Source organism: Anastrepha obliqua, chromosome 3 (assembly GCF_027943255.1).
Source record: "Anastrepha obliqua isolate idAnaObli1 chromosome 3, idAnaObli1_1.0, whole genome shotgun sequence".
In the NCBI taxonomy this organism is placed as follows: domain Eukaryota; kingdom Metazoa; phylum Arthropoda; class Insecta; order Diptera; family Tephritidae; genus Anastrepha; species Anastrepha obliqua.
In genome coordinates this window covers 20,318,072-20,345,985 of record NC_072894.1, presented here as the reverse complement: position 1 = coordinate 20,345,985, position 27,914 = coordinate 20,318,072, and the positions used below count along the sequence as shown (strand labels likewise).

At 32.4% G+C, this 27,914-nt stretch overlaps 1 protein-coding gene across 1 annotated transcript in view; it reads right to left on the bottom strand.

Annotated features, from left to right (window-relative positions):
• The window catches only part of LOC129242513 (regulating synaptic membrane exocytosis protein 2), a 250,808-nt gene that overhangs the window by 36,466 nt on the left and 186,428 nt on the right, over nt 1-27,914 (bottom strand). The window contains exons 11-12 of the mRNA XM_054879192.1: nt 15,705-15,886; nt 14,291-15,021 (exon numbers count right to left, since the gene is read on the bottom strand). Of these exons, the coding sequence (XP_054735167.1) occupies nt 14,291-15,021; nt 15,705-15,886 (913 nt within the window). The remainder of the gene's footprint in view (nt 1-14,290; nt 15,022-15,704; nt 15,887-27,914) is intronic.

Genomic DNA, 27,914 nt, shown 5'->3' with positions numbered 1-27,914 from the left:
TCGATGGGCCACGCACTTTCCGAGCAGCGCTTCAATTCTCATGAAGAAGCCAAAAAATGGCTCGATGATTGGTTTGCGGCCAAATACGGCTAATTTTTTTGGCGCGGCATCCACAAATTGCCTGAGAGATGGGAAAAATGTGTCGCTAGCGATGGCTATTATTTTGAATATTAAATTTGTAACCGTTTTTTGTTAATAATCGTTTGAAATTGAAAAAAAGTCTCATTTCATAGGTATCTGCAAACCAAAAAATATTTTTGGAAAGATGCATTTTTTTTTTTCAAAACTAAAACTCGTTTTTTGTAATTTTCGATTTTTGATTTCCTCATTGAAAGTAATTTCAGTAATCTCCGCAAGTTTCAAATCTGATTCTCTAAACTTTTTATTGGAAAAATAAAATTTTTTTCATCGAAATTTTTAGGTAAAATATTTTTGTGTGTAATTTTTGGAAACCACCTTAATCTCAAATATTTTTCTTTACAGTTTTATTTTTTAATTTTCTCACTTTTAGATTTTTTAGAAAACACAAATTTTTAGCAAAAAACAAAAATTGTTTTTGAAAAAATAATTTTTTTTTTGAAAATTAAACTTTTTTGTGTAAATTTTGGAAAAATTTCGAATCTCAAATTTTTTTCTTCTTTTTCATTAATATCTAAGACTATGCTCAGTAATCTCTGTAAGTCTCCTGGTGGAATTCTCAGACCTTTTTATTTGAAAAATAAAATTTTTTCCTCGAAATTTTTAGGTAAAATTTTTTTGGAGAACAATTTAGTTTCAAATGTTTTTCTTTACTTTTTCAATTTTCTCTCCTTTAGATTGTTTAGAAAAATAATTTTTTCCAAAAAACAAAAAATATTTTGTGGAAAAATAAATTTTTTTTTGAAAATAAATTTTTTGTAATTTTTGGAAAATTTTCGATTCTCAAATTTGTTTTTTATATTACCATTAATAACTGAAACTATGCTCAGTAATTTCTGCAAGTCTCCTAGTGGGATTCCCATAACTTTTTATTGGAAAAATAAAATTTTTTTGTTCGAAATTTTTGTGTAAAAATTTTTTGTTGGTAATTTTTGGAAAAAATTTTAATCTTCAGTTTTTAATTATTATTTCATTAATAACTGAGACCAAGCTCAGTAATCTCTGCAGGTTTCATCGAGGGGCTCCCATAACTTTTCGAGTTGTACTCAAATGCCTACAGCGAACCAGTGAAAAATTAGAGCAAACTACTTGCGAAGCGCTGGCATACGTTACGTACTCTTATATTACGACCGTTCCCAAACCTATCGAGGCTTCGCTACGTACAGTAGTAAGCAGATACGTGAAATTTTCCACTAGCTCACTGTGTTCGCATAACTTATCCTAAAAAATGAACAATAAATTTCCTACTAAAAAATCCCTAAAATTTTCAACATTCAATAACTTCAAAAATTATTATATTTGTTTTTACATTTTTTTATTTTACTTCTTTTTCCCCGCAAGTCTAGAAGTAAAGCAAATATTGGAAAGATTTACGACAATGCTCAACAAACTTAAATCACTTGACATGGAAACGCTGCATAAAAAATGTATTTGTATTTGAGTCACCCTATATTCATGAGATTACCATCTTTTGTTACTGTTGTTTACTTGGCAAATACTGCGAATATCATCAACGAAAGCGCAAGTTTTCCAAAAGTTAATTTCAAGGTTCAGCAGGTTTTAGCTCTTTTCAATCGCTTACTATTGCACTTATACTTGCATATTTTCTATACACATGAGATAGTTGTTGTGTGTGGAGAGAAAGCCCTCATTTGTCATGGCTGTGGAAATGCTGGTCATTGAGCGTAAATAGTACAGAGCTTAGGTTTACGACAAACTAAGCAGTGGGATTTTCTTACTCTTCAACATTAATAATACATTTTTGTTCTTCTGCTATATTTGAGGGTGCGCCACAAAATAGTAGGTGTTAGATTTTATTTTACGCTTGATTAATTTTTCGCTTTAGTTGAAATGACAAGTAGGATGAGTAGCCGATAGTCTATAGTTTTTTGTTTTATTACTTAAAGTTCTGCAAAGGTAAAGTGAAGAACTCTCAGTGATTTGAATGAATACTAGGAAATTAGCAAATTGTCAACAAATTTCCGAGCCAAAGTAACATTGTTTAATTGAACTATGCTTCATAATGTAGTCTGTTGCGATGCTATAAAAGCACTCCATATTGATAAGTTGTAATTATTTATTTTCTTAATTTTCAATTGAATTTATTTCTTTATAAAAATGTCGTTCTCTATCGTTCTATGACAAACATCTTGATCAAAAAGGTCACAGAGGAGCCGCCAGGTGATGCTCTAAGTCAACTGTCACACCTGTGATTAGCCCTATCAAAATTTTATCGCCATTGCTTGAGATTAGTAGAAGTTGCGCCGGCTTGAGTAAATCTACCTCTGCGCTTTTTCGATTTTTTATAGCTTTAAAAATGAATTTGAATTTAAAATAACGAGGTTGAATTAAATTTTGCCTTAAAAAGGTATTCAATGCTGCGAAAATCTTAGAAATGTTTGAAAACTCTTTCGGTAATGATACTCTAAAAAGAACATTTGAAAGCTGTTTACGAGAGACATGAACGCTTCAGAAGAGATCGTTAGTCCATCGGGAATGACAAACATGCCACTATCGACATCGAAAACTGCTGAAAGCCTCAATGAAGTGAAAAAAAGTTGTTCAATATCAGCAAATCTATCATCAGAGAGTTAGCAGCGGACTTGAACAAAGCTTATAGATCCATTCGGAAGATTGTAGTTAATGATTTGGGGCTGCACTGTGTTGCTGCAAAGTTGGTCCCAAAGGACCTGAATTTCATGCAAAAGCATCAACCGCGTTGATATCGCTCAAGACATGATTTCCAAGGGTGAATGCGACCCAACATTCATCAAACCCGTTAGCATTATTACTGAAAACGAGGCGTGTGTTTATGAGTACGACACGCAATCCAGCCATCAGGCGAGTGAGTGAAGCGCACGTAATAAACCAATAACCAAAAACCACGATGCACACGGTTCTTATGGAATAGGAGGAAGGTCAAATAGTTAAAGAGGATTATTATTTGGGCATTGTGAGACATTTGCCTCAAGCAATTCGCCAAAAAAAAAAAAAACGATTTGAGGGAAAACTTCTCGTAGATTTTGTATCCAGATAACTCATTACCGCACAAGAATGAAATGAGTACCATCCGACTGCCATAGAATTCACTTGATATGTGATTTTTTTCTGTTTGATCGTGTCAAAAAACCACTCGGGGGAACGTGCTTTAACAGGAATCAATGGAAAAATCAAAGACGGTGCGAATGGATATACTAAAAATTGAGTTACAGAAATGTTTCGAGAGCTAGATCAAATGCGAGCAGAACTGTATTGCAGCTGATCGGGAATACTTTGAAGGCGATAATGCGATAATATCGATAAATAAAACTAACATTCTATGAGGCTCTCATCATGCCCGTACTAACGTATGTCGTAGAAGCGTGGACGATGGCATCATACGATGAGGCGTCCCTTGGAGTGCTTGAGAGAAAGATTCTGCAGAAGATTTTTGGATCTTTGCACATTGGCGACGGCGAGTAGCGCAAGCGATAGAACGATGAGCTGTATAAGCTTTACGCCGATAAAGACATAGCGCATCTAATAAATATCCTGCGGCTTCGTTGGCTGGGTCATATCGTCCGAATGGAAACAAACGCTCTGGCTCTGAAAGTATTCGATGCGGTCCCAGTTGGTGGTAGCAGGGAAATAGGAAGACCTCCTCTGCGTTGGAAAGATCAGGTGGAGAAGGACTTGGCTTCACTATGTGTGTCCAACTGGCGCCAGTTAGCACGAGAAAGAAACGACTGGCGCGCTTTGTTAAACTCGGCCAAAATCGCTTAAGCGAGTATCGCGCAAATCAAGAAGTATTGTAGAATGAGATAATTTCACTTTTGTGGCATACACCTTTAATTTTGAATACTTTTTGATCAAGTAGTCCATCAGAAAAACCGATTTTCGCGCTATTGTAAGAGATCTATTCAAACACTACTTTATCTTTTCTTAAGTAAAGTATATATCGCTTGATTCTTGAATTAAAATTTGCTGTGCACTTCGACTTCTTGATTTTTGGTGTCCTCTACTCATCACGTCCACGTTTTTTGTATGTTTCTTTCAAAAGCGTGTAAAACGGAAACGAAAATGGATTTTTTATTTTTGTTTTCAGTATTTAATTTCTTGATTTATTTAAAAAAAATAACAATTTTGTTTGGTCATAGGAGGTTCGTTCAAAAAGTTGTCAGCCTTAAAAAAATGCCATACCAAATTTAGACTTCATGTTACTTATGGCTACAAAGAGTTGGCTCGATTAAAATTCCACGCATATACGCGATACCATGCCCCTTACGTAGCCTACTTTATTTATCGACCTATTCAATGTCGTGCCCATCTTTTGGGTGTATGCCATATGAGAAGAGTCATTACGAAAACTCTTGGGGTTGGCCTATTTAACCTACTGCTAAGCAGTACTACAGTCTAATATACGTACATATGTGTGTGTGTGTGTACAAAAAAAAAAAAAAAATCTACATAAATATAAAACATGCATTTCGAGAAAATTTCATGCAAAAAATGTTTTAGATAAACTAAACATTTTTTTTTATTAATTCATGGCATGCAAACTTCATTTTTACGTGTCAAAGTGTAAGTGTGTTTGTTCTTTAATAAAAAAAAAATGGCCTTCACTTGTTATTAATTGACGTATTGGAAAATACACACATTCTCTGGAACATTTAATTCAAATAAAAAAATTATAAAAATAATTTTATAACAAACTTTTGTTTTTTCAAATAATATAAATATGGAGTATTCTTCTATTTGACCTATACGTTTCAGCATTATAAACAAGATTGTATGTGTAGAAGAGATACGCTCCATATTTTATGCGCCTGTAAGTATGCAGCAAGTATATTTTATTAAGTATTATTCCTTTAGTCTAGCACAAGTCTGGATATCTCAAGATGCTTATGAAGAAATAAAGCGAAAGTCAAAGCTGCGAGCATAGTGGAATTATGCCAACTTCATCAACGTATTTCTCGATTGCCCCAACTTACTAAACTAATCACGGATATTGCCACGCTTTTTAAAACACCAAGTTGGAGAATATAAATTAGTGATTATTTTTGTGCGTCAAAGTTGCCTGTGAAGTGTGGAGAAAGAAATGGCAATTGATTAGTCGCATATTTCGAGAAGGCGAGAACAACGTGGCTAAACAAGTTCTAAGGTGAATGCCGTCTCAACAAGCAGGACATTCAGTTGGAAGACCTCGTACAACCTGGCAACTCTTGGCTTATCATGGAGCGAGCTGAGGGTTATAGAGCAAACCCGTATTCGCTGGCGCTCTGGAGTTGTTGACGCCCTATGCTCCATAAGGAGTTAAAGGAGAACACATATATATATATATAAAGGGTTTTCCAATAACAGGTGTTATTTAAATAAACAGGTTGAACGACCAAAATGTTTGCGTGTAAGTGGCTCTAAAGCAGCTTCTAAAACATTTTCCCGATAATAAGTCGCATTCACTTTGACACCAGGCTCGATAAAAACGATTGGAGAGCGTCCATCAGTGGTCACTGCGACTCAAACCATTACTTGCGATGGGAAATTGCTGCGAGTGGCCATACGTAGGCTCAAATTCTCTTATGAGCGTCCGGTCAAGTAAACACGATCGTTTTGAGTGCTTATGAACTGCTCAATGGGGAAATTTTTTTCATCAGAAAACACAATGTTAGGAAATTCGCTACGTTCGTGCAAGCGCAACAACTCCTTTGCTCTTTCGCACCGAACTTTTTTTTTGCTGGGGTGAAAGTTCGTGTGCTCTTTGGAACTTGTAAGCCTTGACCTTGAGCTCATTTTTCAATATGCGTTGTATGCTGTCTTGCGATATTTTCAGTTCTTTGACCATTTTTCTTCCACTTCGACGTGGATTTCGTTCAAGTCGAGCCTTCACTTTCCGAACCATTTCTGGCGTTGTTGCGGTTTTTTTGGTCCACCTCCATAGCGTTTTGCAATGCTACCCGTATCATTGTAACGTTTTATAGTGCGACAAACAAACATTTTATTCACTTTGAGGTGACTGAGCTCACGATCAATGGTTGGTTGTGATTTTCCAGCCAAATATAACGCAATCACACTATTACGTTTGAATTCCATCACAGAAAAACAAATTCAACAAAACTGAGACGCAAATTCTTTTGATGGCTTATTGAACAGTCATTAGAAAATTTTGACGTTTATTTACAACTAGACGGCGCTACGTGCCACACAAGCAACGAAACCAATGATCTTTTGCGGGAAAAGTTTCCGGACCATGTTATCTCTCGAAGAGGTGATCACCGAGATCTTGTGATTTAAAACTTTATGACGTTTTTCTTTGGGGCCACGTGAAAGAGAAGGTCTACGCCAACAGCCCAGGGTCAATTCAAGACCTCAAAGATGGAATTCGTGAGGCTATCGAGGACTTTGGGCATCCACTTTGCAAATCGGTTATGGAAAATTTCATGAAAAGGATATTGTCCTGTAAGCGTGATTGAGGTGGTCATTTCCTGATGTTGTTTTCCACTATTAACGGGACGCCTTCCTCTTTAGAATGAAATAAACACCCGATCATTTATATTAAAAAATAGCATTTTTCTTTGAATATCAAAATAACACCGCTTATTGGAAAACCTTTTATAATGTAACGGTACCACAATAGGCGCCATTGTATTATTTTCCCCATCATGGGATCGCTCGAGGTGTTTATTGGATTCGTCAAAAGATGGGGATTTTGTAGTGATAGAAATGTGAACATATTTTCTGAGTTCCACAGTTCCCCTCTGCAGCTACCGAATAAACCTTTGGCAAGAGTAGCCCGCATATGGTTTTTAATAAAAAAAAATCCTTTCGAAAGTGCTCCGAAACAAACAAATCTAAACACTATTGTTTCATTGGCTACAGTGCGAAGGTCAATCAAGAGAAATAGATATCAGTGATACTAATAGAAATAGTAGAAAATAAAAGGCTCAAATTTACCAGAACTTATCAACTCAAAGAATTTGACTTCTGGGACAAAGTAATTTTCTTCGACGAATCGAAATTTACAAAAATACAATCAAAATGGTCAAGCATAGAGGTAGAGGTGCAATGATTTGGGGCTGCATGTCCACTTTAAGTGTTGGGAATCTTGTTTTTATGGATGAAATAATGATAAAGAAGTATATTTAGAAATGTTTCAAGAAAATTTGTTACAAAACGCTGACAAAATGGGATTGTCTGGTGGATTTAGGACAACGAACCCAAACACACCGCGCAAATAGTGAAGATGTGGCTAATACATAAAGTACCTCATTTATTATCAAACTCTCAGTAGAGCACAGATATGAATTCTTTAGAGCATTTATGGGATTATTTGCAAAATCGATTAAGGAAACACCACATAACTTCCAAAAATCAACTTAAAAGCTTGCTCTGCAGCAACCGAATGAAGCTTTTTCAAGAGCTACCGGTATATGTTTTTCAAAACTGGCGACCTGGATGCAGGGTGAGTAAGTGAATGTGTTCTTCTAAGGACGCCGTATTGGACATCCACCTCGAAGCAATCCCGGGGTTGTGTTGGGTTGCTGGGAAGTAACGAAGCCTACTAATATGGTGTGAAGCCATTTTTTGTAACCCAACCTCACCTCTACAACAAACATAAAATGTGTAGTCCGCCTAAACGGACCTAACTTTATAAAAATAAGTACGTGAGTCTTCGTTAAAACATCAAACATGTAATAGTGAGACGTTCTTTACAGCTACTCAAGCTTGCCATGTAATATTTCTCATCTCCTTTTTCTAGAGTTATTAACCGTAGGCGACATTTAATGCTTTTCTATTTACACTACAACGAATATAAAATGTAATTTGTTAAAAGTAATTTCAATTTTAACCATAAAACTTATTAATTATAAAATGTGTAAATACAAACTACTAAATCTGCAGAGCATCAGCACAAGTTAAACGCAACTTTGTATAAAAAGAACCAAACAAACGTCAATGTGCGCTTACCATTTGCCAACTATTGCTTTGTTGAAAAGTTGAGGATGTGGATCCTATTGAGTTACTGAATGTTTTTTGATGTTTTATGTGCAATATCACGACAAGTGTGGGCTACCTTGTTTCCGGTTTGGTTTTGAAAACTGAAGTGTTTTCGTTTTTGTTTTGGAAAAAATTGTGTGTTCGAGTTTCGATTGTTTTTTGATTCTTTGTTTGGATTCTCGATTTCAGTCGCTCAAATAAATTTGTAATTTGAAAATTTTAGTTCTGTGTTTTCATATTTGTTACTTCGGTCGCATTTAGTTGCGGTAACTTTTGTCAAATTGTGCGTTCTCGCTTTTATTTGTGGAGTGCGCAGGTATGTGGATGTGTGAATGTAGCTTACATTTACTCGTATAAGTAGGTATTGTGCGCTTTCGTGTTTGTAGTGGTGTGAAACATAGATGGAGTTGCAGCAAATTATAATTTCTGGTGCAGTAAGCAAACACGCTTTGTTGCGCAAACTACTTTGTACATTCAAGTGATTCATTTAGTTTAAGTTTTTTTTAGTTTTTTCTTTACTTTTTACAAATTTTCTATTTAGCACTTTTTATTTATTTAGTAGCATTACTGTTGTGTTTGTTGTTTTATTGCATAACATTTTACGTTTTATTTTCTTGTTTTTAATTTCGAGTTGTTCGCATTCATTTAGTGCGTGCCCAAGTGTATGGCGTGTCTAAGCTTTGATAATGCGACACCGATATTGAGGCTTTATAAGTTTAGGGCAAAGTGGCATTAGGAGTAACAAATAATAAAGAGCGAGAGAGAGGCGTGGTTAGTTTATAAGTGAGTGAAAGCAGGCGAGCGAGAGTGATAGAGAGGTGTTTCAGGGAAAGAAGGAAAGAGAGAGAGAGAGAAAAAAATAATAGAAAGTGATTAGTGAATAGATTTTAGCAGTAAGCAGTTGAAAATAAATATTTGAAAATAAAAAATATACGAATTCGAACATTTATTAAGGAAAAATGAAGAATGAAGAGAGCAAATAATATGATTTCAAACATTTTAATGAGAAAAAATACGAGAAGAAATATATAGTTTGTGTTAAAAATTTAGTAAAGTAAACAATTTTTTTTAAATAAAAAAACAAAATCACTAAAAATTTTAGACATAATTATTTGTTGCTATATATGTATATGCAAGTGTGCGCGCACAAGAGAATTGAGATGCACCAACTGTATAGAAATTGCATTTCCGAAATATTATATTAGTGAATTAGGGAAAATGAAACAGGCAGTGCTTAACTACTGCTAAATTCTTCAAAAGTGTGCCTGGTAAGAGTGCTTAACCTAAAAGTCTTCGTATTCTGTTATTAGTAGCCTATTTCCACCTAGAATTTAACAACACATAAACGGTCTGTTATGGTTGAGAAATACTTGGCGTTTCCATTTCCATATAAGCCGTCTTTGATTCGGCATGCATTAGCGTATGGCGAATAGATCAGGTAACTGGAATATCTAAAAATACGTTTGCAGCACCGGAGAAGAGCTGCTGCTGCTAAAAACTGCATGTGTTTGAAAGTACTGTATGAGTATTAGTAATGAAACTTGCTTAATGTGCAGAAAGACAGTTCACAATATTGAATAGGATAGGTTATACCAGTTTTTTAACCTAAAACGATACTCGCTAGTGGCGAGTCTTGCTTGATAACTTTGTTGTTGTTGCTGTAATAACTTGGTGTTTAAATGCAAATTTTTCTTGTCAAGCAAGTAGGTGTCAAAGCTAGTCAGTTCCTAGCGAGCAAAGGAGTGACGAATCGAAGACGGCTATAGCTAACTCAAACAGCTGAACGTTGTTCACATTTCAGATATGCTAATCACTACCGATGACTAGCAGAGCTGTCGGCTTTTGTATGAAAAGTTATTTATCCGCAAGTTTCTTGCTTTCGATTTGCGTTTTAGCATTTTTTATTTCCAAATAAATTTACTATTTACTTCTCGTATTCGGAAAATATATTTTTTCCTAAAAACTATGGAAAAAGTAATTTTACGCACTAAACACGCCGCTCTGTGCCGTTAAGTGTCGGGTGCTTTTTTAATAGCATGAGAACTGTCGATATCGATAATAGCTGAGAATGGCAAACTGGGTTGACATTTCTGTTCAGTAAGGTTTGCCAAGTTATTATGAAGCGTTTAATGCCAGAACAATGAATTCAAACTGTGGAAATTAAAAAAACAGTTATTTGTTAAAAAAATTATTAGCGAATTTTTTAAATTAAAATTAGAAATAATTATAAAATTATTTTTATTAAAAAATTCCAAAAAAAAAAACAATGTTCAATAAAAAAAAATATAAAAACAAATTATAAAATTAGTATTTTTTTATTAAAATTATTTAAAAAAATTAAGAAGGAGAAAAACATTTTTCTATTAGAAGTTATTTGAAAAAATAAGAAAAACAATTATGTTTATTAAAAAGTGATTAAGAATTAAAAATTAATTAAAGAATAATTTTTTTTTAATTAAAACAATTTTGTTTTCTAATTTTTTAAAATAATTAAAAAAAACAATTTTTTTTTGCATTAATAAACATTTTTCTTTGATTAATTTTTTAATTGAAAATTTGTTTTTGATTAATTTATTAATAAACTTTTTTTTTCAATCAAAATATATATTTTTTTAATAAGAATTTTAATTTTTTCATTTTTTTACTTTTTTTGTAACTCAATTTTTTTTAATAAAAATGTATTTGTGTTTTAATTTTCTAGTAAAACAAAAGCGTTGATAAATTTCTTAATAATCTTATGAATACATTTTTTAATTCGCTTTAATAATTTTTTTAAATTATTTTTTTGTAATAAATGTAAGCCAAAATAGCCGTGACCATCCTTTTATGCTCTATTATTAGTGCAGGAAATTTCAAACTTTAAGAGAGCCAAGTGGTCTATCAATCAATTATATGATTATTTTGTGCGGTCTTCTTATTAATGCAACAAATTTCACATATATTTTTTTGCAAGATAACTTTTCCGTTATCTTTTCTTTTATGCTCTATTATTAGGAAAGTGAATTTCAAATATAATTTACTATAATAACCTTTTGCTTAAAAAAAATTCTTTTAATGATTTTTATTAATTTAAAAATAAATTTTAAAGAAACCGTTTTCTAATAAATTTTATTTAAATAACTTTTGTATGAAAAAAAAAATTGTTGAATATCTTTTTTTCAATAAATTTGTTTAAGTAAATTTCTTTAATACATTTTATTTATAATACTTGAAAAAAAAAATAAATCAGTTCGCGAAGTTCATAGAGCACTTCGTCCATTTTATGTGCGGTATCATTGGCCTTAATTTCTTTCGAAATGTGGAAGAAGCTGCAATTACGATGAATGGGGAGTCATGCTGACTGAATTTTTGTTTCCATAAGGGAATCAGCTAAACATAGACGATATTTGGTTCCAACCAGACGACGCAATTTGCCATAAAGCGCGCTTAACAATCGATTTTTTGCAATATTCAAGCCACCTTTAAAAAGTAGCCATAATTGCACTAATCGAGTGACCATGTAACTCGCAGGCGCGGCAGATATATACCGCATATCATATTCCTAAATTAATGCTATACAACTATCTACCAGAGTATAATAAAAAAAAGAAATGCATCCCAACAATATTTCGGTTTTGTATTATCATTTTAAGTTCTCAAGCTCTTTAAAAAACACCCGATACTTTGTAGGAACTGTTCAAACTTGTAATATAGCTATCACTGTCAACCTCTTTACATTACATTTTCTGTTAAACTGCAAGTGAATTCACTCGGACATCTGTTTTCTGTTTAACAGAATGTTTGATGGCTAACAGAACCGTCTGCTTTTTTAAGTTAATCTAAATATTTTAGTTTACTTGTATAGATATTTAATTTCCGAGTAGTGGAAATATTTACTTTGCGTAATACAGAAAACATGTATAAATGTTAAAATAAAGGAAAAGGTAATTTTGTACACAAAAAAGTCTTAATTGATGCTCGCTCTGTCGTTTGTACAGTTTAGCGTCCGAAAGTATGCTATAAAAGCGGTTTACAGCTTGTGACCAACACTGTTAACCTAACATTTTCTGTTATGCCAAAATTGAGTTAAATTCATTTTGAATGAGGGTTTAAGAGCTTTAAAGCAACAACAATTTCATGTGAGTATGTTCTTCTAAATATTTTTGTATTATTTATGAAATTTAGGTAGAAATTATATGGTGTTTAGGTGCGTAAGTCGAAGAGTTACCTGTGATACTCGCTGTGTGCTTTTAAATAAAGTTTGAGATAGCCTAGCATGCAGTGCTTAAATAAGATCAGGTAGCGCACTCAATTCTCTTGCTTCAATTTTCTTAGAAATAAAATAAGTGACATACAAATTTTTTTCTTTTGACAGTATTTTAGTGATTGAATTTGTACTTACAAATATGGCTATCAACGTATGTGATATTTACACATGCATTCATGTATGCCAATAAGTATGTATATGTGTACCCAGCAAACCTTTGGGCTTGATGTACGAGTATATTTGGGAAATATCAGGTCACTTTTGGGCTGATACTGATTTGGTAGTAACAAAATTTCTCAATGAAAGTAGATTTGGTCGCCTTTTGAGGAAATTATTAATTCTTAAATCTACTTCTCGGGTTATTTATCAAATATATATTATTTTTTCTGTGTTCGTTTCTCAGCTAATGGATAAAGTGAGTTTTACTACCCGAACCGACAAACTATTTTTTACTTCAAAGAGCTCTTTAGCTACTTCAGTTTTCTTAACTGCCAAACAAAACATTAAATTTGTTAGGTTGCTAGCTCTGAAACTAAAGTAAACGTGAAGTAAAAATTTACTACTGAGCTGGGGAATAAGTTCATAGCGCTTTTATATTTTCTTTTATTTTCCAACGTTTTGTTTGCTGTTTGGCAAAGGATGAATATTCATTCGATACAACTCTTTTCGCAAAACTATGTTAATTGTATCTTTGAATTATTTAATTAATTAATTTAGTTTTAAGGCTTAGGCCAGGAGGCAAAAATCAATATTTTCGACAAGGAAACAAGCAAGGAAGCTTTTCATTGAGGTCAAAAACTGCCGAAAAAGCCTGGGATATGTGCGACGTGTATGGAGAAGGTGTCACAGACGAGTTTACAGCACGAAAATGGCTTGCAAAGTTCAAAAATGGTATCTTTTCCGTCCCGCAGCGGAAAACCTTCTGAATTCGATGAAGAACGTCTCAAATAACTTTTGAGGGAGAACGGTCGCCAAACCAATCGTGAATTGGGGCACAAAATGAACTGCGATCATAAAACGATTCTTAGTCATCTTCATTCAATGGGATTCACCGAAAAATTGAGAGCCTGGGTGACTCACGAGCTCAACGAAAAAAACAAAGAAAGTCGCCTTTAAATTGGTTCTCAGCATCTCGCCCGCCGTCGAGCAACACGCGGTCATAAATAACGGTTTTTAAACCGAGGTGAGAAGTGATGCCCATACATCAATATGAAGCAAAGAAAGGAGTTGGTGGCTCCAGGAGATACACCAAAGCTGAGAATCAAGCCGGATCTTCATTCAAAGAATATCATGATATGTGTTTTTTGGGATTGGGATCATTATATAGGCATGGTGCACTGGAGAATGTTCAAAAAGAATTCCACGGTCAACAAGGAGCTCTACTTTGCTACACCTAGCGAATCAGGATATTCGACTGAAAACACCTGATCGAGATAGTCAAACTTTAATCCGACAACGACAACGCCAGGCCCCATGCTGCACAAGTCGTCAAAGCCGCACTCTAAGAGCTCGAATGGAAGATCTGTCAGCATTCGCTGTATTCTCCGGACCTTGCACCGACGAATTACCATTCTTTCCGCCCCCTTTCAAACCGTATGAAGGGCGACTATTTGGCGGAACGACATCAAAAAATTGGTCGAGAGGTGGGAAAGATTGTAAGGAGCAATTGCAAATATATAATTGATTAACTTGTTGATATAATTATTTTTTTTTTGTTTAAATAAAACTCTTCGTTAAAAATGTTACGAACTTATTCCCCTAATATTTAATTAAACCATTTTTCATATTCAATTTGAAAGTTATTGAAGAAAATAATTTCATATAAAATTAGGAAATCAAACCTTTGAAACGGCGTTTGCTGGGTAACTCATACTTCACATACACATTTTTATAGCCCTCGAATATACGGCATACAGCTAAATATCTACTTACGTCTAGATCCTGGCCGCTTCTGCTGCTCCGTTCCCAAACTCATCGCACGCCCGAGCTCGCCTCGCACTGCTTTCAGCGAGCTTAGTATCTCATCGGGATCGCGACGCGCCACCGATGAACGCCGCCGACCCACATAGTACGAGGCTGGTGGCGGTGCTGCCATGTTGTCTTCTTCGCGCATCTTATCGGGATCTTGGAAGGAGGAACGTCGCGAACCCGGCAATGAACGTGAGAAATCTTTACCCAACTGATACACCTCCACCTCGAGCGTCTCCGACTGCGAGGAACCACGCCGTGAGCCAGCCACCCAGGCGGTATCGGGATGCAGCAGCGATGTGCCATCGCCGATTGAGTCAACATCGTCCGATATGGAACGTTGCATATTATAGTCACGTCGCAATAGACGCGATACATCACCGCCTGGACAGCCGGTGGCAATGGAGCCGCGCGGTGAGACGCTCGGCGATTTTGACATGCTAATGCCGCGCAGCCCCTTCGGATCGTCCAGTCGACACCAGATGGCGCGATCGTCAAGAAATGCCTGTTGCAAATTGACATTACATTCGCCCAAAAAAATGGACTCTGTATGCGGTACCAGATCCCACAACTGTATGTCAATGTGCCGATCCATGAGGCTGTCGGCATTCACGTGCTGAAAGGTGAGCGTCGCATTCCAGATCGGATTTTGCGTGGGATGGCTAACTTCGGTTTGTTGAACGCTGCCATCGCCGCTGTGTGTGGAGTGAGTGAAAATAAAAGTGCAAGAGTGAGTACGCGTCTTATACTTAGCAAATGGGTAAATAAGTTAAATGACACGAGTGGAGAGTAGTAAATATCGGACAATTAGTAGCTAATTTCTAAAAATAGACTCAAAACATTTGACTTAGTAGTGAGCTGTTGTAGAGTAATTTTTTTTCGTTTGCGCTGAATGTACGCTCTGGTTTAGTAGTTAGCTCAGGATAAAGAATATTTTGAGTGGCTGTGTGATTGGCTGAGAGGTCCTCAGAGTTGCTAGTAGAGTGAGTGATTTATGGAATGTGTGATCTTACAGTGCGAATATTTTTAGAGTGTTAGAATATTCACTATGTTTTTAAATGAGCTAATAAAGTAAGAAAATTTGTTAATGAACAGGATGCTGTATGAGCGAACTGAGAACAGAGTGAGTTTGTGGATTTACAATAAATAAATGCGCGAATGAATTGTTATTGGTATTTATTTTTGGTTATTTTACAATCGAAACAGTTGCTTTGATTGCTACTTAATTTATAAGTTAATTATTACATAAATGCAACCATGTTTGAGCCACGAAATATATCGCTCAGCTTTAAAATTTGAGTGATTGATCAGCATGGGTCGAAGTGATGTATGCTTGAGTGTAAAAAAATTGTATTCAATATCGATCAGCTGAGCTTACCATTTGGGTGAAATGCGTACTTTAGCATACGCTTCCGGTAGATTGCCGTGGCCATAGGCTTCATCGCGGAGCGCCAAATCATCAGCGGCCATTAGCGACACCACCAACTCATTACGATCGGCATTATACCAAACTTGTAACTGTACACGCCCACTTACTTGCTTCTCGCGTGCAATTTGCTCCTACATGAGAAAACAGCAACCAAAATGGCAAAAGGAAAGGTGGAAAGAAGAAGTGTTGGTTACAAGAATTGTGGAAAAAGTTAGCTCAATACTTCAGTTATATATGCAAGTGTAATTTTTTAAATTAAACTATTTTTTTTTTGTACAATTTGGCGTATTTACAATATGGTTATATAGGGACGATTTTTGTACATAAATATTTTCATAAAATAATTTCTCTAACTTACTATACAAATTCGTTCCACGTTGCGAGTTTATTTTTTATCATTTATACGTAAAAATTATGAATATATTTTCATTGTGGCTTACACAAAACGGTACACTGGGACTAACAGCTATGCAATTGAGTTAAATGTGAGTGAGTAAATTTGCATGTATGGACTTGTGAATGAGTTAATGTGTTGGCAGTGGGTTTAGAATTAAACAAAGTTAGTTTACATAAATAACTTAATGGCAAATCAAAGATACTGAAACACAAAAACAAACAAAAGATCGCAAAAAATATAAACTAAAAAAATACCAACACAAAATATGAGAAATTAAAGAATAAAGAGTAAAGAGACACTACTAAAATGGTGAACTTTTCCACAAATATAGAACTACTGGTACATCAATATTGTTCGTATGGAAAATACCCATGCAAATATGTGAAAATCTAAACAAAACACACATACAATAACACCTACACACAGCAACTCTACGAAATGTGGTGATTTGAAAAATTATATTTACATCATATTTTTGGCTACAATTTAATAGTCCTTCCAATACCAAATAAAAACTGCTTGAATACAGAAAAATCCTTACACTGCTATTACTCGTAAATGTAGTGACAATACAGAGCCCACAACTCGTATTTGCCTTTACACACAGTTATTTACATACATGGGCTTGGCATATTACATTTGCAGTTATGCGAACAAGGATAAAGGCTATACATTCTGCACCAGCTGTCTAACAGCAATATTGCGCACAATAATAGGCTTATATGAATATAGTGGCGAGCGCTGGCTGAAGTTTATTGCCGTCCTTCTCCTCTTTTGTTGTGCTGTGCAACTATTTCAATATGATTCCTTTTCTCTGCATTTTTCTTGCTTATTGTTCCATCCCATCCCTGGCATTGCGCAAGGCCATTTAGTACGTAGTATTTTCGCTTATACTCGATTATTGCATTTGGTAATGCCCTTTTAGAGTAAGTATTGCTTATATGGATGTGTATTTGTTCATGCCGCACGTTGTACGCACAAATGCATTTACAAATGTTTGATGGAATAGAGCTTTGAGAAGTTGTTGGTTGGTAGTGCGAGTGTGGCTGAGCACTTCGCTGGCTGCCTTGAGGGCCATCAGTGTGTTATTGCAATGTTGTCATGTTGCCAAATTCGGCTCGTCTATCAATAATAAATAAAATCGCTCTACGTGTTATTGTATTGACATATGTATGCATGTACGAGATGAGAACGTGATATTAATATATTTTGCAGTAAATATCACTCGTTGGCCCAAAAAAAAGGCCAATAGGAAAGTCAGTCGGACGGCATTTGAATTGGTTGTGTTTCAGTTTTTGAATTTGTATAGTTTTTACATTTTTACAGCATTACTATTATTATTTTCGATCTGTGATTTTTATCTTTTATGCCCTTTAATAATATCTATTATCTATTATCTATTATCTATTATCTATTATCTATTATCTATTATCTATTATCTATTATCTATTATCTATTATCTATTATCTATTATCTATTATCTATTATCTATTATCTATTATCTATTATCTATTATCTATTATCTATTATCTATTATCTATTATCTATTATCTATTATCTATTATCTATTATCTATTATCTATTATCTATTATCTATTATCTATTATCTATTATCTATTATCTATTATCTATTATCTATTATCTATTATCTATTATCTATTATCTATTATCTATTATCTATTATCTATTATCTATTATCTATTATCTATTATCTATTATCTATTATCTATTATCTATTATCTATTATCTATTATCTATTATCTATTATCTATTATCTATTATCTATTATCTATTATCTATTATCTATTATCTATTATCTATTATCTATTATCTATTATCTATTATCTATTATCTATTATCTATTATCTATTATCTATTATCTATTATCTATTATCTATTATCTATTATCTATTATCTATTATCTATTATCTATTATCTATTATCTATTATCTATTATCTATTATCTATTATCTATTATCTATTATCTATTATCTATTATCTATTATCTATTATCTATTATCTATTATCTATTATCTATTATCTATTATCTATTATCTATTATCTATTATCTATTATCTATTATCTATTATCTATTATCTATTATCTATTATCTATTATCTATTATCTATTATCTATTATCTATTATCTATTATCTATTATCTATTATCTATTATCTATTATCTATTATCTATTATCTATTATCTATTATCTATTATCTATTATCTATTATCTATTATCTATTATCTATTATCTATTATCTATTATCTATTATCTATTATCTATTATCTATTATCTATTATCTATTATCTATTATCTATTATCTATTATCTATTATCTATTATCTATTATCTATTATCTATTATCTATTATCTATTATCTATTATCTATTATCTATTATCTATTATCTATTATCTATTATCTATTATCTATTATCTATTATCTATTATCTATTATCTATTATCTATTATCTATTATCTATTATCTATTATCTATTATCTATCATCATTTTTCTTTTATCTTTTATTTAATAACTTTTATTTTTGATATATCACCCTTTACCTTTTATCTTTTATCTTCTATCTTTTATATATTTTATCTTTTATCTTCTATCGTTTATCTTTTATGTCTTATCTTTCATCTACCACCATTTACTCTATCCTTTGTTTGTTCATACTTTTGTATATTTTACCTTTTACTTCATATTTCTTATGAATTTTCCTTTATGCCCTGTTCTTTATAGCGTTTTCTATATGTTATCTAATATACTACTTTTGACCCTTAATCTTCCGTTTGTTAACGTATAATTTGTACTTTATCCGTGATTATTCATCCTTCGTCCTGTGTACCTTACCTTTCACCTTTTAATATTTATCTGCTAACTATTATCTTTCATCGTTTAGCATTTATCTGCTATCTGCTATCTGCTATCTGCTATCTTTTATCTTTTTTTTTTTTATTTGTTTTGTTTTTTATATATTATTTTTATCTTTTATTTTTTTTTTATCTTTTATGTGTATATTTTTATTTTTCTGTATTTAATCTTTTATAATTTTTTATCTTTCATATTTTAGTTTTATTTCTTTTACCTTTGCCTTTTATGGCAATCAAACGCCTCTAATTAGTATTTTTACTCTGCAAAATGACCTATAAATAGCGCATGCAAACCTGTATGAAAAGCGGCTTTAACAGCCGCTTCATATGCCACTGTTTCTCTCTGCCGCTCTTTATAAATATCCCCTTCTCCACTGTCAACTTTTTCGCATAACTCATACATAACATATGCACATGGCTACATGCCTATATTCGTCTGGCGTTTGAAAACTTTAAGTGGATTACATGTCACGTATACGCCTAGTCAGCCTAGACTCATTCGAGCTAGTCGTGACATAAGTTTAGAGGTACTTAAGTACATAATTGTTGTAATAGATTGATTGCACGTGATGATACTTCGCACGTTAAACATAAATTGCATAACTTTTTGTGTGGCTAAGTGTACACACAGACGTTTGTTGTGACTTATTTATATATCAAAATATTCAAGAAAATTTGTCTGCCTCTTCTAAACGTGCGTGCGTGTGTAAAGTTACCGTCGTGAGTTCACAAGTACTTATACAAATATGCCCCCTTAATTGATTTTTAACTCAATCTCGATATGTGTAAAATAAAAATATTTTCCTGTCACAGTCTCAATAATAAGCACATAGTCAACATACGCATTGTTGCTTGCTTTCCGTACTGTTATTTTAACCATTATCGGCACGCGCTACTGACACTATATTGCTCTGGTGTGCAGTTGGTGTTTTCCCTCCTCAAACTTAAATTTTTAGCAGCAAATTGTTTGAATTTTTGCCAAACACATACATACATGTATATATGTAACTGTGGTTGTAGTGGAGGAGAAATGTAGGCTATGCTTGTGAGTAGCTTACATGCTTGGCATCCGTCAATGAAGTCGAAATTTTCTTTAAATTGCAAAGAAATTTATTCGCAATAATTGTCATACAAGTATATTTTACACCAGATGCCATAGATTGAGTGGTAGTGGTGTTGTAAATAGTATATAGGTAAAGCGTTGCAAGTTAGTTTGTGGACGTTCGTGTACATAAAAATACTAGACATTCCTTCAATATTTATCACTATAAAAATATAATTCTCTTTTTAGCCTTTTCAAAAGTGGTTTAATGCAGTTTCGGATTTGTACTAAGACTCATTATTAACCGCTGCTTTATTTTTTGTTTTATATTTTTTTTAGATTGATAAGTTTTATTTAAGTTTTTACTTTTCATAGTTTAGGAAAGAGACAATCAAAATCTCATTATCGCCAAGAATCATTTTTTTAAATAACTAAAACCTTTTTATTATAGAAATATTTTTGTATGCCTTATAAGTACTATAATAAGGCATAACGATGAAGAATTTCGAAAACAAGTGTTAAAGTTTTTCACCATAAGCAAAAATAAAAGTAAAAAATAATCATAAACATTGCTTACACTCGAGATTGTTAGATGACTGGATCCTTAAGATTCAAATTGGTATTGGAAATTTCCTGCACTAATAATAGAATATTAAAGGATAACAGATGGCGATTTTTACATACTTTTCTCACAAAAAAAAAAAAACAAAAAACAAAAAGTTTTTTAAATAATTTATTAAAAAAAATTAACATGGCAATTTATTCAACAAAACAATGTATTAATAAATTTATTTAATATATTTATCAGCAACGTTTTTTTTATGAAAAATTTTAAAAACAAGTACCTACACTTTTAATTAAAAAAGAAAATTAGCTAAAAAAATGATGTTGATTACAAAAAAATTAAATTTTTATTGAAAAAGATACAATTTTTATTAAAAATAATTTTACAAAAAAATTTTTTTAATAAACATTAATTAAAAAAATTAATTAAAGAATAAATTTGTAATTTTTTTCGACATTATTTTAATACCTTTGACAAAAAAAAAATTCCTCTTCTAATTTTTTAAAATAATTTTGATGTTAAAAATTTTTATGTTAATAAAAATATTCATCTCATAATTTTTTTTTACATTATTTTTTATTAATTTTTTTTTTATTATGTTTTATTTTTTAATTAATGTTAACAAATTTTATTTTATAATAATTTTATAAAAGAAATTTTATAAAAAAATTGTAATTATTGTTTTTTTATTAACAAATAAGTTTTTAAGTACACATTTTCTTAATCTGTTAACTTATTTATTAAAAGTGTAATTAAAATAAAAGTAAAGAATACATTTTTAATAAACATTTTTTTTTTAATAATTGTGATACAAATTTTATAATTTTTTTTTATTAACATATTTTTAATCTGTAATTTTTTAATAAAAAAAAAAATTGTTAATAACTTTTTAATTAAAAAAATTTTATAAAAGATTTTTAATTAAAAATTTATTCTTTATTATAATTATAATAATTTCTTAAATTTTTTTTTATCATTTTTTGAAATAATTTTTAATAAAAAAAAATTGTTTTCTTTTAATAAAAATATTAGTTTGATAACCTTTGTTTTAAAATTAAAAAAAAAAAATATTTTTTCATTTTAAATTTTAAATTATTTTTTAATAAAAAAAAAGAAATGTTAATAAATTTGTTAATTATTTTTTTTTTTAATTTTAATGTAAAAATTTTCTTAATGAATTGTTTCAATACATTTTTTTTAATAAATTTATTTTAATAATGGTTTGTAATAATTTTTTTTAATTAATTTGTTAATTTGTAATTTGTAATTTGTAATAAATTAATTTTTTTTTTTCGTTTTTAATTTTAAATGATTTTATTTTTTAATAAATCATAGAAGTGTTAATAAATTTTAAGTTATTTTTTAATAAAAAAAAAGAAATGTTAATAAATTTGTTAATTATTTTTTTTTTTTAATTTTAATGTAAACAGTTTTTAATGAATTTTTCTAATAATTTTTTTTAATCATTGTTTTTTAAATACATTGGTTTTTGTTTTTGTTTTTGTTAGAAAAGTACGTAAAAATCGCAAAAAATAAAAAAAAGTAAAAATAAAATTATAAATAAATAATTAAGAAAATTAATTAGTAATAATCATTCTACTAAATTTTGTTCAAAGAAAAAAGTATTTGAAAAAAAAAAAAAAATATTTGAAATTCGCTTACCTAATAATAAAAATATCTGCCGTTCGGAGTCGGCTTGAAACTGTAGGTTCCCTTCATTTGTGGAACAACATGAAGACGCACACCACAAATAGGGTGTACCCAAAAAGGGTGTACCCGCCGATTATATATATATATATATATATTATAATAAAGTATTAAAAAGCGTTCAAAGGAAAAGTTAGCGTTAGTTAGTGATTTGTACACACTTTTCTCACAAAAAAGAAAAATTATCTAAAAAATATTTTAATGAAAACAAAGTATTTGAAAAAAAATGTCTCAAAAATTGTTACATATCTTAAAAATTATCTCAAAATATTTTTTCTTGGCGTTATGTGAGTACACGACCGACACATAATTATAGAATTTGCTCTAAAAATAGCTCTTCTTTTTCTTCTTAACTAACGCAATAATCGCGTGTACGATTTGGCGCGCAAGTCGTTTCTTAGAAATATTTACATTGGAAGTTTGTTGCTTCGCCAATTAAGGCAAAATGATTTGTATGAATCACACCATTTTAAAACATAAATGCGTAATCATTCATATTTACATACTAATACATATATGCAGCTACATACGAGTATAATATTTTTTGGAGGTATTAAAAAAATACAAAATATCAAATGGCATAGAAATACTTGCGAGGATACAGAGTAATACAGAGTGAAGACACAAATACATTAAAGAAATGCTTACACAAACACATTTACTATACATAAACGAGTAGGGGTATTATACATATTCTCGAAGAACATACCAAATCACTACACGTTCTAAGGCGACAGCGGGAAAAGAATGAAGAGGAGAGTTATAAAAGTATACTTAAAAACTAATTTAACAATAAGATACAGAAGTTCTACAAGAAGTTCTACTTTATCTAAAGTACAGATAGGGGGTATGTATGTGTGTATGTATGTATATGTAAGAATATAGCGACTTAGAATTTACAAAATGGTTTCTTGCTGTTAACAAGCCGTACTACTTGTAATCTTCACAATACCTTCAACCAACTTTATTTACTCTCCTTGATTATTTTCTCTGTGTAAATTTTTACTATTAGCAAAATAAACTTTTGCAGCATTTAACAATTTTCAAGATTTTTCGTTAAAGTACTATTATTAATATATTACTAGCTGGTGCAATATAAAATATAACACCAATATATGTATGTAGCTGTTGAGGTCTTAAGTTTTGCACAATAACCATTTGCGTTGCTATAGAACATTCATATGCAAGTGTATGTGTGTGTGTGTGTGTGGGGGAGAGTGAGTTTTCAAGCGCTTATTTTGTGTATTTGTGAAAGCAGAAATGTATGTTAAATAGAGTCTAAAATCATTGCAATGTCACTTCACTTACATAGCAATCTAGCAGTATTTAATTACATAGGCAGTTTCTGTTATAAACATTCCTTCAAATTCTGTTAACTTACAGATAAATGTTTGTGATATTTAGAGAAAGTGATTAGTTTTGTTTCAGTTTTTTGTTTTTTTTAATGTTTTATACAAATTTCTACTTTTTCATTTTTTAATGCAATCATAAGCGGCATTTTATAAATTTTCTATCAAAGGCATTCGCTCTCATTAGCATGAAACATATGTAACTCGTGCCAGTTGGGGATAATTTCTATTTTTAACTTTTAAAAAGCCAACTAATTATAAGCAAGTAAATGGAATGAGAGTTAAATTAAATGAAAATAATTACAAAACAAAAAAAAGTAGAAATAAGTAAAACAAAATCTAAAGTTAAATGATATAAGAAAACAAAAAAACAAATTTTAACGCAGTAAATAATTTTTTGTTAAAACTTGCTCAAAAGCAACCATTAAAAACAAAAAAAAAACAATAAAATGGGTACATGCTAAAACCGAGAAAAAAATTAAAAATAAAAGAAAAGGTTGTATAGAGTTTGCATGTTTTGTGTTTGTTTGTTAAATGTACCTACATAAAATGTTGAGGTTTCCAGTAGAACTTTTTCAATGATGGCGTACGAAATGGCTGCTTATTAAAAAAGCTATTCTAAATGCTACTAACTACATTAACAAATGTTTACATATGAAGCCAAAATTCACACATAAATGGCGCTGACGCCACACTTAGGGATTCCCAAAATACAACAATTACTTTTAATTATGCCGATAATGGTAGTTACCTATGCCGATTATGCTAAAAAATCGTCCGCCGTTCGATGCTTCGTGTTCCTTGATGACAATGCACCGAGAAAAGCATATCGCAGAAATGTTGGAAGTCTTCAGCCGTGAAGCGCTGGCTAATTTAGCTCATCCACCAAGCTTGGCTCCAACTGATCACGGCTTATTTGCAGCAGCAAGCAGAGCAGCAATGCGTTTTGATTGAGAGGATGAAGGACATGGGAAGCATGACACCCAGATAATATTTTTTATTACAATTTTGGACAGGAGAAAGACGCCATTTTTAAGGCGGAGGTCCACGCCTTAGGCATGCGCGGTGCCAGTATTAACATTCTCTCTGACAGTCAAGCAGCTCTAAAGTCGCTGGATAGCTTCTCTTTCCATTCAAGGTTGGTCTGAGAATGTTTTAAAATCCTCAACACCCTAGCATCAAGAAACTCTGTTAGCTTGATGTGGGTTCCGTTACATGAGGGGCACGAAGGGAATGAAATTGCGCACACTTTATCGAAATAGGAGGCAAATACGAGTACTCCCTTCATAGGTCCTGAACCTTTCTGCGAGGTAGATAACAGCTTCAAAAGTGCCCTTTTGTGTGAGCAGGAACAACGAGACCTAATCGACTACTGGAGAGCCCAATTGGGCACGGGGCAGTTGAAAAGACTCTGAGATTCAGAACGGATAAAGGCAGAAGCAATCCTTAACCCAAGCAGAGAGGACATAAAACTTTACACTGAACTACTAACATGACACTATAAACTTAATAATCACCTGAAAAAGATAAGTGCGTTAGAAAACGATTCCTGTAGACTCTGGAAAGAGGCACAGGAATCAGCAAAACGTATCCTATGCGACTGCCCAGCAGTGGCGCAACGCAGGCTAAATAACCTGGGAAATGGGGCTATAGATCCAAATCATCTGATAGAAATTAGGCTACATGGCTGCACAATAGATCTCTGCAGGTTGCAGTACACAAACGGCCAATCAATAATAATAAGGAATAATAATAATATTCCTCGATATTATACGTTGCACCACATCACCGGTAAATGAAGAAAACTGTTAAGCTAATCTTCATTTTTGAGCGACTTTGCTCGTTCCGCAAATGTAATTACGGAATTTGTAGGTTTAGCTTAAGTTTGCAGGGATAATGGTATGAAATTTTACATTACCACGAACCGCTAAAAACAAATTAGAATGGGCTTTACAGTTATTCTGTCACACTTGTGACACCTTCCTACTCAATAACACAATTTTATTATTTTTTTTAGTAATTATTTAATTTTTTATTTTCTATTTTTTTAAAGCTTAAATAACAATAGAATTGTTAAATAAATAAGAAGATGAAGCAGGGCAATTACTTTGCCAGAAGGCAGAGGTTATCCAGCCGCTTTCTAAATCTACATCAAGAGTTCTCTTGGTCATAAATCAGCAGTCTTTCTAATTAATTGTTTTTGTCAGTTCAAAATCGTAGTTAATTCTTTCCAACAAGTCTTCATTTTTTCTACCTAACTTCTAATCAGAAGATTTATTTATTGTGTGAAGTACTTAGCATACAAAGAAAGACATGACCTCGGCTAAACCAAAAATTCGGTACTTTTGCTCTTAACTCCTTTAGCAATAATGTAATCGTACATAGATTTTTCAGCAGAAGTTCACAAACTATATTGTTATCATTTAAAATGAATTGTTTTGAAGTGAGAATACCATAACTTTCCAAAAATATCAACTAATTACTAGTAGCGGGCGGCGCAATGCTAAAATGCTAAGTGCACAGTACAATTTTTTTTTTAAATTTGTGTTAAGTAATTTACAAAAAATATGTTCATATATTATAAAACTATTTTTTTAATGCTAATATAATTACTTAAGGTAACTGAAGTTCTATTAGAGTTGCACTATGTTTAGGTTAGTTTGGAATTGCAACGGGGTCAATTCTAAATTGGAAATATATGCCAAGATGAATAGAAGAGCGTCGATATGAGAATGTTTTTTGCAATCTTATTTATTTTTTTAGGCTATTTCCACAACCATTAACACTTAACTACAGTTGAACATTGTTTTGGAAGATCCTAATTATCGTTCAATCTGTGTGAACTGTCTTCAGCACGGATTTAATTCAACTCTTTTGGTCTAACAGAATCTGTTATATTAACAGCAGAAACTGTACAAACGAGAGAGGGATCTTTAATATAGTAAATATATTAGGTTTGAGAAAAACTACATAGCGATTTTAGGGAAGACTTTTATATAAACAAAAAACAATAATTATATCAAGAAGTTTATCAATTATATATTCGCTATATATTCAAAGACTTCTATCTGTTCTTATAATCAGTGGAATGTCAATCACACCATCGAATGCATTATATGTGACATAAAACTTTTTTCGGATAGACCTACGCGCGCAGTGCGGCAATAAGGTTGCACTCTTTGAGTAAGTGATCAAACACGGACTACACCCATGCTTAAGTCCTGACTGCCACTTTGGAGCTTGCCTTACTAGTGGACTATGCACTCCCAACTACACTTACCATTACAATATTCATGACCCCCTTACCCTCGAGGGAGGAGTGGGAACGGGACGATGTAAGACTGACGAGTCCATCTTTGTTCACACAGAGTGCAGAGAGGGTGGAGGTGTATATTTCGTGTATTCAGTTTTCTGCTTCCCGACTACTGTAGAGTCTTTTGGGCTGAACTGATGGCAAATCACGAGAAAGCGTGATGCAATACCTGGTGATGATATATACATTTTCACTGATATCTAGATGGCGATAAAATCCCTCAGAAGGCTCTCGACAACCTCCAAGGTAGCCACAAAATGTCGTATATCTCTTAACGAGATGGCTGAATCATTGCACCTAAAGGTAAAGGAACCATGCGTTCCCGGCCATGGTGACATTGAGGGTAACTACAGAGCCGATGAACCAGCGAAACTCGGCACCAAATTGACCGATGAGTACACTTTACGGGTATAAGCAATGGAATAGGCATACCCTTGCAAACATGTAAGCTGCTTATCTTTGAGGAAATTGTAAGAGCAGTGAATGAAAGATGGGGCAATGAAAGAACACGCAGAATCGTCCGACAATTGTGGCCGACTCTCAACGCTAAATGCACAAAATCTCTGCTCAGACGAGATAAGCACAACTTTAGCACACTGATTTCAGTTATAATGGTACGGCAGGTACGCCCAGATGATGGGATTTCAAAGACATAACTTCTGCAGACGTTGTTTAGATGAGAAAGAGGAAGAGACGATTCTGCAACTTTTGTGCCACTGTACTTCTTTATCTAAACGTAAACTCACCAATTTAGGTAGACAACTCTCTAATGAATTGGACTAACTTAGTTCTGTGGAAATCAGGGATTTTCTAGAATTTTTACTAAGTACACACTGGTTTTTGGGACAGATAAGGACAAGTTTCTCACTCCGCTGCACAGTTGGCTATGAACTTGACTGAGGCCTACAGTGGACA